Consider the following 12,500-nt stretch of genomic DNA (forward strand, 5'->3'; position numbering starts at 1 on the left):
GGATCGGCAACATCCACCGCTGGTGTTTCCGGACCGGGCATCTCTCCCGCAAGTGAGCACGTGGCGGCCTCGTGCGTTGCACAGCACGGACCGCGCGCTCGCTGCTGGGTGAACCCAGCGCGGTCCCCGTTACAGCTACGGCCGCTATTCGGCCTTTGTCTCTCTGTCGCCGTCTCCGTCGCCATTCAATCTACGCACACCTGCGTGTCACGACGCTCACACACCATGACATTCCACTGACCTCGGGAGACGCGGCTGCATGTTCGCGCATGCCCACCGTCATCTCCCTCACATACCGCTCTCTCACACACACGGTCCCTCTCACACTCGCACACGCGGTGACACTCACACGCGGTGCCTCATCCACACACGGCGTGCTGGGAAGCACGCACTTCGGCACACTCGCCACCACACCGCTCACACACGGGGGTGCACTCACACCTTTAACCACACACACCGGGACAACCACACTGGGGATTTGTGTCCCCACAAGGGGTTCCGGGGCCTCTATACCCCCCAAGCTCGGCGTGCACCCGTTCGCAGAACTCGTCCCCTCGACCTCGCTCGACACGACCGAACTCACCTGGTCGTGAGTCGCCTCAAGGGGGCATACTCCCTCCCCTCATTCCTGGAGGAGGCTATCCAGCTGCTCGCACCGGGTCCCTACACAGTCCGCCAGCTCTCCCTCATGGTCCTCCACTACCTCAATGTGTGTGTGTTCGTCCTTAACTCCGTCCAATTCACCCTCTATCTCCCGTGTCTCTATTATTTCCGTCTCTTCCCTTGTTATCTTCCTTGTCTCAACTATTATTTATTTTCTTCTTTCCGTCGTCACCTCATGTCTCGTCTCACACATTTCGGTCACCCCATTTAATTTTTCCCTCTCGGTCACCGTCACTTTTTCCGTCACCTCCACGCTTCTCGCCCAACACATCCCCCGAATTATTTTCTCCTCGCCCGCCTCCCTTGCGGGCCTGACAACCGTTGCACTCCCTCCCAGCTTCTTCGCTCCCACACGTGGCGTCGCCATTTTGAGCTCCCCTGTAATTGCCTTCATGCCCGCCTGCAGGCTTCGGCCCATGTTCTGCGTCTCACCCCGCATTTCTTTCATTTCTTCCTTCACTTGTTGCGCATTCGTATCCATCTCGTTTTTCAGCATGGCGAATAGCTGGGCCATGTCGAGTGCACTCGGCTGAGCCGATTCGGCGAGGATCGGGGGGTTTTGGTGGAGAGGGGGAGGGAGGTGTCATACACCGCGGCCGCCGCTGCACCCATTTCGGGCTCTGGGTTCAGTTGGGGGGGAAACTGTTCCTGCACAATAAACATTTCCTGCTCGGGGCTTTCATCCTGGGCCATGGATTCTAACAATTCTACATCCATTTCTACTACCCCCGGCTCCCGCTCGCCTTGAGACTCCATCTTATTTCTCGTAAGGGGTTAATTTTAATTGTTCGTAATTTGGAAGGAATCGGGGGTCGCTCCTCTCATCCCTGAACCGATCCCCGTGAATTTAGCTGGAGACGGGAGAGTTTGTTTCCCGCTCTCTTACACCAGTGTTGCGAGGAGGGGGATGGGTTCGTGTCCCACGACCTGACACCAGTGTTGCGAATTCGCGCCCACCGGCGTGCGGACGGCCGCGTAACTCGAATCGCGGCACGTCGCCCACCGGACAGACAATTCTGTCGTGACCCTCTCGGAACAATGCCGGGAGCTCGTCACGGGTGGGGGTTTAACCCCACCACGACCGTGCCAATTGCCCACCCGCGCAGGATAGGGTTGCTCACCAAATTCGATCTACCTATCTGCCAAAGTACCTGCGCGGATGGTCGACCGGGCGATCGTACCACGCCACAGGCCGACTCCGGACACGAACCGCTTAAGCGGTCCGTTCCGTGCTACAGTGATAACCGAGCGGTGTTATCGTTGGCCTTGATGGTTCCGATTAATTACTGGGATGTTGCACCCACTACGAACCCCTTTCCGTGATGCAAGATGGAGGGCCAATAGAGAAAAGACAAAGCGAAACTGGCACAGTTCAACAAGCAAGCATTTTATTCACACGCACACAGACAAGCACGTATATACAGCCATACAGTCAAAAAATGCACATATAACAGTTAAAACAATTATGCACAAAAAGCAAATGTAACAAAAGAAACGATGCAGAGCTGCAACCGAATACGCGTACACACGGCAACACTTAAAACAATACTACTTTACGAGACACGACGCCACAAGATCCATACAAAAACCCCAAAGAAAAGAAAGAAAGAAGTCGCGACTTCCTTTTGGCTGGTGAGTCCCTCTCCCGCGACCGTCAGCGTGGTCGCGGCCGGCGAACCCTTTCCAGCACTCCCCGTCCGGACGCACAGGTCCACCTCGCAACGGGCGCTGCCGCATCTCCCGTCCGTGCCTTCGTGACAGGGCCGCTCGCCAAGGCGCGGGCACAGGACCTCTTCCTGAAGACCAACTCTCCACAAAAACCAACCGAACCACCAGCCAAGACGAAGAGGAAGAAAAAGCGCTCCTTGCGCCCGCCCGTGTCCGTCTTTTATCGCCCGGGCTCCGCCCTTCGCCCCGCCCCGTTCTCGGCTCCACCTTCCTTCGAGAGGGTTCCCGAAAAAGGGCATTCCCTCACGCTTTCCCTCCACCCCGCTCCGTTCGGGGGCCGAGGGAATCGGTTTTTGGCTCGGAGCCAGAGAATTATTCCCCCAAAAAGAGGCGCCACCTTTACATGACCTCTGACCTTTGACCTGCATCGCTCTTCCTCCACTCCAAAGCGCGGGGAAGTCAGACGGGAAAAACAGGCGGGAAAAGTCCACCGAGCATCCTTGTTGGTTTTTGTTTGTTCCTCCGCGGAGATCGTAACCGCACGGAGCCTGTTGAATGGCGAGTGGCGAAGATGTGGTAGCGTAGATGGTGCAGGTGGCGTGGTTGCAGTGTGGTTGGCGCTGTGATGGGGATGGCGTGGTTGTTGAAATGTTGTGTGTTTGAAATAAAAGATCGAGAACAGCTTGGATCGCAGCCCGAATGGATCACATAAATTCCCTCTATACAGCGAGTTTGGGCAAACTACACATGTACTTAGAGATATCTCACCTACGGGCCCTTTATGGTTTAATGCGAATTTCCACAGCCGTAACAATATATTGAAATCACAGATTGTCCCCTTCAAATTAGTTTCCCTCCAGTCTCACACACTTATCCATCCTCTTCTTCCACGCTTCAATGCACCCCCTGAAGGCTTCTTCTGGAATCCTCCGGAGCTCCATCATCACGGCCCTTTTGATGGCCTCCACATCAGGAAATCGGGTCCGCTTGAGCTTGGGGAATAGGAAAAAAAATCGCAAGGGGCAAAGTCTGGTGAATGCGGGGGTTGCTCCAGAGTTGGCACGTTCCTTTCCGCCAGAAACTGTCGGATGCTCAGGGCACTGTGAACAAGGGCTTTGTCAGGGTGGAGCTCACAGGCGTTGTTCTCCCACAGATCCCTCCTCTTGTCCCAGATTGATCTCATGAGGCCCCGGAGGATCTCCTTGTACACGTATTGATTCACTGCTTGACCCTGTGGTGGAAACTCGAAGTGGACGATGCCCTTGATGTCAAAAAATGCGATGAGCATCACCTTGACCTTCGACTTTGACATCCTTGCTTTCTTTGCTCTTGGTGATGCTGGACTTTTCCACTGATGACTCTGCCGTATGATCTCGGGATAGTATTCGAATATACACAATTCATCGCCAGTAATTACTCTCCCGAGCAGGTCTGGATCGTCTTCGAGGTGCTCAATAATGTCTTGGCAGACAGTGACTTTGCTGTTTCTGGTCCCCAGACAACAGCTTGGGGACCATCTTTGCGCACACCTTGCGCATTTCGAGATTTTCAGTGATGATGCTCCAGACAGTGTCCTTATTAATGGAAAGTTCCTCAGCAATCATTCGCACCGTGAGTCGACGATCTGCGCGCACCATCTGCTTCACACGCTCGATGTTGTCCGCCATTCTGCTCGTTGAAGGTCTTCCAGACCGTGGATCGTCTTTAACCTCCTCCCGTCCCTCTTTGAACCTCTTGTGCCACATCAAATGCAAAACTTCATCATCAAGAAATCGTTGCGGCCTGTTCCAAGTCAAGGTATTGTTGAGCAGGCCTAAAAACACGGCTGCTTCAGACCCCAGAGAGTGAAGTGTCAGAGGATGCGCCTGATGAAGGATATAATTAAATATGGCCGTTAATAATCTTCAAAAGGGGTGTTTTAATTAACCCAGACACCCAATTTTCTCTTATGCACTTTCTTGGCGTTTTCTTAGTATGCATGCAAAGTTTCACGCTGCTAGGTTTTACAGTTTTGTAGTTATGGAGGGCACACACACACACACACACACACACACACACACACACACACACACACACACACACACACACACACACACACACACACACACACACACACACACACACACACACACACACAATTTCTGTTTGATTGACAGACACCAAACAAAAAAATCCAAAGACAGGATATTTGGTTTACAAGGAATAACAAATTTGAAACATATAATACGTAGATGTAAATCAACATGAAGAAAGTGTGTTATAAAAACTGCTATTCAGGATGTTTACCATAACAAAATGAATGGCTCATTAAAAATCATGAATTTCTTTTTACAAACAGAGTCAAAAGTAGCACATTAACAATAAAACATAAATTGGAGGAAAGTTGAGAGCTTAGAATACAAAGTGCCAAAAGCAGCATGATGGCAATATACAAGCGACATCCAAGATTAAAAATAGACGATGACAAAAGTGATAGAAACACAAAGAAAGACAAGCCCGTAGGCGGACATGGGTGGTCGATCAAGTCGATATTAGTCGTTTTTCAGCCGTTACTAGCCAATAAAAGCGTCCATAGCAACGGTTCTTTCTCACACATAATTAGGACATACCATGAACCTACCGTACCAGTTTCATGTATATCTGACTCATAGTCTCTGAGATATAACGATCATCGTTTTTTTAATTGTTTTCGACCAGGGTTCATTCAAAGTCTATCTTCTCCGACAGTTTTCATAGGATCCGGCTGGAAATTTTTGACAATATGGCTGAATGTACTGCCCATAGTCGCTCGTGGCCTGATTTTTGATTTTTGAAAAAATATATATTTGAGATTTTTTTGAAAATTTCAAAGGTCCGTTGCAAGGCAACGGTGGTGTCCATAGCAACGGTTCTCATTTGCACACAACTAGGTCATGGTATGAACCTTCCAACCAAGTTTCATCAAAATCGCCATTGTATTAACGGAGCACTGGACTGAACAGACATACCTACAGACAGACAGACAAACAAACATATCGACGGAAATACTGATAATAAGGGTAGAAAAAAAATAATCTCAAATTTTTTTTTTCCGACGAGATCGACTACCTAATTTAAGTAATTTAGATAATGATGTTCAACAAATGGAGAAGGAAAGGAATGAGGGACTGTTTTTATCGTTGTGTTGGGGTTTTTATCGTTGTGTTGGGGTTTGTATCGTTGTGTTGCTGTTTGTATTGTTGTGTTGCTGTTTGTATGATTTTGTTGGGGTTTGTATGATTGTGCTGGGGTTTGTATCGTTGTGTTGGGGTTTGTATCGTTGTGTTGGGGTTTTTATCGTTGTGTTGGGGTTTTTATCGTTGTGTTGGGGTTTGTATCGTTGTGTTGCTGTTTGTATTGTTGTGTTGCTGTTTGTATGATTGTGTTGGGGTTTGTATGATTGTGCTGGGGTTTGTATCGTTGTGTTGGGGTTTGTATCGTTGTGTTGGGGTTTGTATCGTTGTGTTGGAGTTTGTATCGTTGTGTTGAGGTTTGTATGGTTGTGTTGAGGTTTGTATGGTTGTGTTGAGGTTTGTATGGTTGTGTTGGGGTTTGTATGGTTGTGTTGGGGTTTGTATGGTTATGTTGGGGTTTGTATCGTTGTGTTGGGGTTTTCAGCTGACTGCCTCAAAATGCATGATGCAAGATGAAAGTTCCACACCACATGCTCGGTGCAGTCCTTTTGAACCTCCCTTTAAAGAATGATCGGATGTTCCCAAAATACAATTGAACATTACTTCCTGTGGCTGTCTTTGCTCACCTCCTCGCTAAACAATACTAAAATGGTGCTGATAGTCGAATAAACAGCAAAGCTTGTCAATGGTGATTCAACACAAATGCTTGTTCAAATTCTGACCACATGTTACTCATTTTGTACGTACACAGCTTCAAAAAGAACTTTCATCCATGCGGGAATCGATGGCTGGGGAGACTGGCTCGATGGCGAGCTTGTCACGGCAAATGATGAGGTCACAGGCCCAGTTGACCGAACATAAGAGTCAAATTGCAGCTCGTGATGACCAGGTCTGTACTGCCTTCTGGGTTGTCTTTTCCACACTATTTCTGTGCTGTGTCTGAGGGTAGCATCTTCAGTCTTGAGGATGCTGTTTTATTGTTACTAGTTCTGTCAGTTCTATTCCGTTCTCACTCTTCGTAGGTGATAACTTGCCTTCAATTCGCAAAATACATTGTGGGATCATTCATCACCACCAACAACTCATGCTTGAAGATGTTGCATCCAGTTTAACATCAATCCGATGGCACATGCATCGACGGCTCGCCCTGCATGGGAAGCACCCAAATGACAGTTTATAGCTGGGTCGGGGATTCAAACTCAGGCTGGACAGCTCAAAGGCGAGTGTGCATACCTCTTGGCAATCCTAGCAGGCCTGGGACGTAAAAGCACAACTGGGTCGCATTTCTCGATAAACACTGTCATCAACGAATCGTCGCATTTGTATTTTTAATTATACAGTACTCAGATCGATAAAATGAACAACCTTAGAACCACCCTGGTTGAAATCTGTTTTCATATTTCCAAAGATTTTAAGGTTGATCTTAAAACCAGGCCTCCTCCGTGCACTCCCCCGGGGCGATTGCTGCGGAGCCGTTGGAATGGTTACTCCTTTCAATAAAACATGTTCTTGCAGTCAAAGGACACAAGTGGGTGGCTCAAGACTTTCAGCTGCCTCGTTGCTCAATAAGAAATAATGATATAATAATAGTTTTATTTTATTTCCCGTTAAATTCTACAGAAGAATTTTTGTTGGTTTTTTTTTTGTATAAAGAGTTAAGGCTCGTCGAGTCGATTCTCATGGAAGAGCTCGAGCACAGAATGGATCAGGACACAACATAACACTGCAAAATCCCCCTTCTCAACCCCCACATCCCAGAATGGTACCACATTTTTATTAAGCTCACATTGATTTTTGTCAAAGCAAAATCATGTTGGCTGCTCACATTCGTGCACACTTTTGACTCGATCAGGTTGTAATATTCCCAACTTTTCCATTGTTGGCCTGCACGTGTCGATGAGGTACTATATTACTCTGCGAAGAAAAACTGTCCTCTTAGTTATCACTACCAAGTGGAACGAAACTGCATCAAAATGTGTTGCATCAAGAAATGCTCGAAGCAAATGAAACTTTTATTGCCGGTGAAGGGTTTGATGTTTCTGATGAATGATCATGCTTGCATCATGGTTAGTAATATGACGTCAACCAGGTGACACTTATTTCATCATTCTCTGCATCATGACCTCATAAACCAGATTTGGTAGCATAATGGTTAAAGTGTCCACTCTGAGTCTGGGAAGTTGGCAGTTCAAAGTCGTATCAAAGACTTTAAAATGGTTTGTGCTGCTTCCTTGCTTGACACTCAGTATTTAAGAGGATCGAGTGCCGACTAACTACCATAGGTTGCCAATATTAGCATAGGCTTTGGTGGGTGTCATGACCTCTTCCTGTATCAAAGTTCCTTATCAGGGAACATATATTATATTTTTCTTTTATGCTGCCTTGCCACACTGATAAGTTGTGATGACATTGCTTTCTTGGCATGTGCAGTATGTGCAGTACCTTCCCACTACTGAGCATCAGCAAGGTAGAAAAACTCTGTTGTGACAGTTTGAGTTGATATTTCATGCCTATGGTTCTTGCTTGTCTCGTCTCCCTTGTTTCACCATCCCTTCACTCTTCCTTCTCTACAATTCTGCAAACCTGATTATACATTTGACTCATACTCAGGTTACTTATTCCACCTTTTTATCCCCTACCATCGTGTCTGCAGATTCAGAAACTCGGATTACGCCTGCAGGCGCAAGAGTGTGAGCCAAGTTTTCTTTTCCTCAAATTACATAGAAAACGGAGCAATAGAAAATTGCACGTCATACATAAACTGCAATAGCCAAGGAATATATTATTGACCACTGCTCGAAATGTGAAGTTTGAAAATTTTTCCTGCAATGATTTCACTATCTATTTCACTAATCAGATGTAGCCACAAGGCTGACTCGTGTAACCCATTTCATTTTGACATTTATTTCAGGGAAATCGATCACATACCCTTTATTTGAGTCCATTTAGATAAATTATTTACAAATCAGTATTATCAAAGAGTTCTGAGCACCTCATTTGCGGCTATCAAGCTAACACACTGACATTGGGTTAACATTGGGACAATGTCACTATCATCATTGGCTCAACGTGATTTTTCCCATTGTCCCGACACTTTTGGCCAATGTTGGACCACCGTTGTCGTTTTGCTAGCGGGGTCGCCATTGTGGAAGCATTCTGCATGCAGGCGCAGGCTTCCTCGAATATCCCACCCAGTTTTCCAGCATACCCTCACCAAACCTTCATTAGAGATATTTGTGTCATGATTGCAGCTGCTCTTCAAATGAGGTCCATCCTCAAGAAGGAAGACAAACACAGCTCGAAGGAGGAACGCAAACACGGATCGAAGGAAGACAAACACAGCCCGAAGAAGGAAGGCAAGTCCGAACATTTGCAAACACTTGATCACTGCACTTCCTTTTTTTCAAAACTTTTTTTCTCTCTAAAATTCATGTTTTTTGAAATACTTGTGCATTGCGAACTTTTTTTTTCGGATACAACTGCAGCTTCCTGGTATTTTATCTCACTGCCTTTAAATGCAATTTCAACACACTGAGAAATATTAATTTTCATTCCCTTAAGTTCCATTTAACATTGTGATGTAAAAAGGTTTACAATTCTACTGTATATTCCTCCTGCACAAGAAGGAGACATTCAAGTTGTAATTGTACTTATCCATCACAATAATACTTTCAGCTACCTCATTACTCAATAAGAAATAATGCCAATACTTTTATTGTTTTTCAGCTAAATTTAACACTTTTTTTTTCTTTTTTATAAAGAGTTAAGGCTCGTGGAGTCAAGGCTCATGGAAGAGTGAGAACACAGAACGGATCAGGACATAACATAACAAAAGGAACAGTAGAAGGAGAAGGGCCAAGGGAGAAAATAAACTGAGACGGACAACAAGGGATCCGCGGGTAAGGTTAGAGGTATGGGAGAATGCAGGGGTGGATAAGATGGATACAGAAGCAAACTCTCAGGAAGGTAAAACTGGAAATTTGGGGGATGGGGTTTAATGGGGGTAGAAAAGATCATAGGTTTGGGTGGGGATGATCTAAGTTGGTTGTCAGCTGTCTTGGAGACCTGGAATAGAAGAATGAGATTGTCTGAAGAGAATGTGGAAGTTGGTTCCTCAGGCAGGAAAAAAGAGGAACAAATGAGTGGAAGTGAGCAGTGAGTCTGGATTTTGGTAGTTTCACCAGAAGAGGGTTGTTGGTGGACTATGTGCGCCCTGCAGAAACCAGGGGGGACAAAGCATGGAGAGGGCAGATGGTGCAAGACCAGAAACGAGGTGCAATATGACAGAGAGACCACCCATCTGTCTGTGATGGCAAAGTGATAGGCCGATAGATTCAGCTTAATCGTGGGAGATTCCAATAATCTTTAAGGCCTTGGTTTCCATGGTGTCAAGCTGAGCAAGGTGTGAGGCAGGTATACCAGCCCAGAGGGGAGAGCGGTACTCCATCAAACTCTGGATGGGGGCCTTGTAGGAGGATAAGAGTTCAGGTGTGCCAAGGAAGGACTTTGTACGACGGAGGATGCCCACTCGGTGACTGGCTTTAGAGGCAAACTTTGAAATATAGTTTGCCCAAGAAAGATCATGCCGATAGTGAGCTCCAAGAGTTTGAGTGACTAAACTTCATCGAGAGGGCTGTAAAGAAAGTAGATGGGAGGGTTAACCACCCGGTACTTTTAGAGAGGGAGGGTGAGTATGCAGAATTTCCCAGGAAAGAGCAGCTGCATTCATGGCACAAAATGTACTCAATTTCTGGAATGACAATTGTTCAGCATTGTATAGTAAAAAGGAATTTGAGGAGTATGTGAAACACACGATTGGAAAATATAAATATATCATTGTGAAGCAAGATGAGATATAAAATGATATTTTTCGTTAAATAAATACGCGTAAAATGGATGCACAACAACAAACAAAAAGGTTCAAATAACATGAGATGTCCGTTTTAGAAGTCGTTACACAACTGTAATACAGTCCATAAAGAAGAAACCGCAACAAAAACTAACAGGTGAAGAAGCATATGAAGTGAAAACGAGAATTTCTTTTGAAAAAAAAAAGAGTTTTTAAAAAGTGTAATTCAGCAAAAAAGAGAGAAAAGATCAAACACTTGTATCTATAATTCCCATGATGGAATGAACCCCGAAAAACCTTCAAATGCTAAAATAATTTTGTCAAATGATGGAACAAGAATTTGGAGAATCATATTGTTGTCATGAAGAAATATTGCAACTGGGAAAGGTAAATGAACCCACATTTTATGATTACGAATAATGAATATTCAACAAATTCAAAAAAGTGTCGTGGGTCTCATACTGACAGAAAAATCTGCACAGTTCCATCTCGTTAATGAAAAGGTATTTATGTTTAATGATGAATTAGTGTTTTTGAGTTCTCATGGACCAAATGTGAAATTAACTCCCAGATTGATGTTTCTTCAAACAAAATATGGACATGAAAGTTCAAATTATTTCAATGAACTGTTGAATATGAAAAATGAGGATTATAGAGTGTCGATGGATTTGCTGAACTCACTTGATGAGAAAATTTATAGAAGTGGGAAAAGAAAGAATAAGGAAAAATACATTATAAAAGCTTTAAGCAAGAAATGTGGTTCAGGTATGTCTTCACATCATGTTAGCTTCCTTCCAAATTACCCATCACTATCGGTTACTGTGGACGTGGAGATTTTCATGTGATTTAAATTTTTGTGCTGAGCGACATGAAAACGTGTTCGTGCATTTTTTTATTTGAAACCCCAGTGAATGTTTACATCCGCAGAAAATAACTTGCAGTGTAACCAGAACTAATGGGAAACATCCATCAAAATACAGAATTATGAAACGAGGTTTACGAACCTGGTGTGAATCGTACGGAACCAATGAAGCACTCCACTGAACCATTGAAATACGGATTGCAAAATACTACGGAAAAGTACAGTGAAGCACATCAAACCAAGAGTTAATTGAATGCAGAGATTAGAATTTCATGGCCTCCTGGAGCGTTGGATATTTATATTCACTCCAATCTTCAGCCTTGGCATCACTGTCTACACAAACTGGCATGGGACTTTCGCCGTTCCAGCTTTCAATATTTCCTCGTAAGTGGCACAGAGAGACAGTGCATCAAGCCCTGCTTTAACTAAGTGTGCAGGTGTCGGAAAACCTTAAACTTCATCTGCCTATGAAATCGGCTTCAAATAATGAAGTGTATTTTACGTTGAATTACAGCACTGTGGTTGCGAATCATATGAAACTAGAGAGTTCCTAGAACACGATTCCCCATGCAGTGCTCAAGTATATACTTCAATTTTAATAAAATAATGTTAAAGTTCATTAAAAAAACATCCTGAAGTTTAGCGCTATTAAAGTAGTTTTGTACACCACCCTATAGAACATGTCCAAGTACAAAACTGGAGGTTCTTGGAAGTTGTATGAAGGCGATTTGTGTTCTGCAGTTTTGAAGTATATAATTCAACTTAAATAAAGGGTAAAAGAGGTTTAAAGGAATATATATATATATATATATATATATATATATATATATATATATATATATATATATATATATATATATATATATATATATATATATATATATATATATATGAATATATATATATATATATATATATATATATATATATTCTGGGTTTTACCGCCATTTTCCCCAGTGTCGATTACATCACCTGATCTAACAGTTACATTCGTTCTTCATGCCTGTTGTTTGTGTCCTTTATGACATCCTTCAAAACAGTAAAATTTTTGTTTGGAATGATTTTCAATTTTGTTTGACTGCCAGGCAGGCAGACAGAGTAAAATTATTATCTCATTCCTCTCTGCGCATGTGCAATCTGGACAAATTGAGAGCTAAAGTACTGTAGGGTGAAACGGCAAGTTCATGAAACGGCAAATTCATACTCTTCCTATTCGTGTTCCGATTCATGTTCAAAATATAACCTTCGATTTAATTAAGTTGTTCCTCGATCATAAACGGATAAGATGGACAGATGGACAGACATG

The 12,500-nt window shown here is 44.2% G+C and overlaps 1 protein-coding gene across 2 annotated transcripts in view; it reads left to right on the forward strand.

The window, feature by feature from the left end:
- The window catches only part of LOC147009506 (uncharacterized), a 78,870-nt gene that overhangs the window by 25,145 nt on the left and 41,225 nt on the right, over positions 1-12,500 (forward strand). For both annotated transcript variants that reach the window (XM_085861411.1, XM_085861410.1), the window contains 3 exons: positions 6,235-6,372; positions 8,137-8,173; positions 8,735-8,839. In XM_085861411.1, coding sequence (XP_085717537.1) covers positions 6,235-6,372; positions 8,137-8,173; positions 8,735-8,839 — 280 coding nt within the window. The remainder of the gene's footprint in view (positions 1-6,234; positions 6,373-8,136; positions 8,174-8,734; positions 8,840-12,500) is intronic.

Source organism: Eptatretus burgeri, chromosome 17 (assembly GCF_056783735.1).
Source record: "Eptatretus burgeri isolate ZD-2024b chromosome 17, Ebu_testis_v1, whole genome shotgun sequence".
In the NCBI taxonomy this organism is placed as follows: domain Eukaryota; kingdom Metazoa; phylum Chordata; class Myxini; order Myxiniformes; family Myxinidae; genus Eptatretus; species Eptatretus burgeri.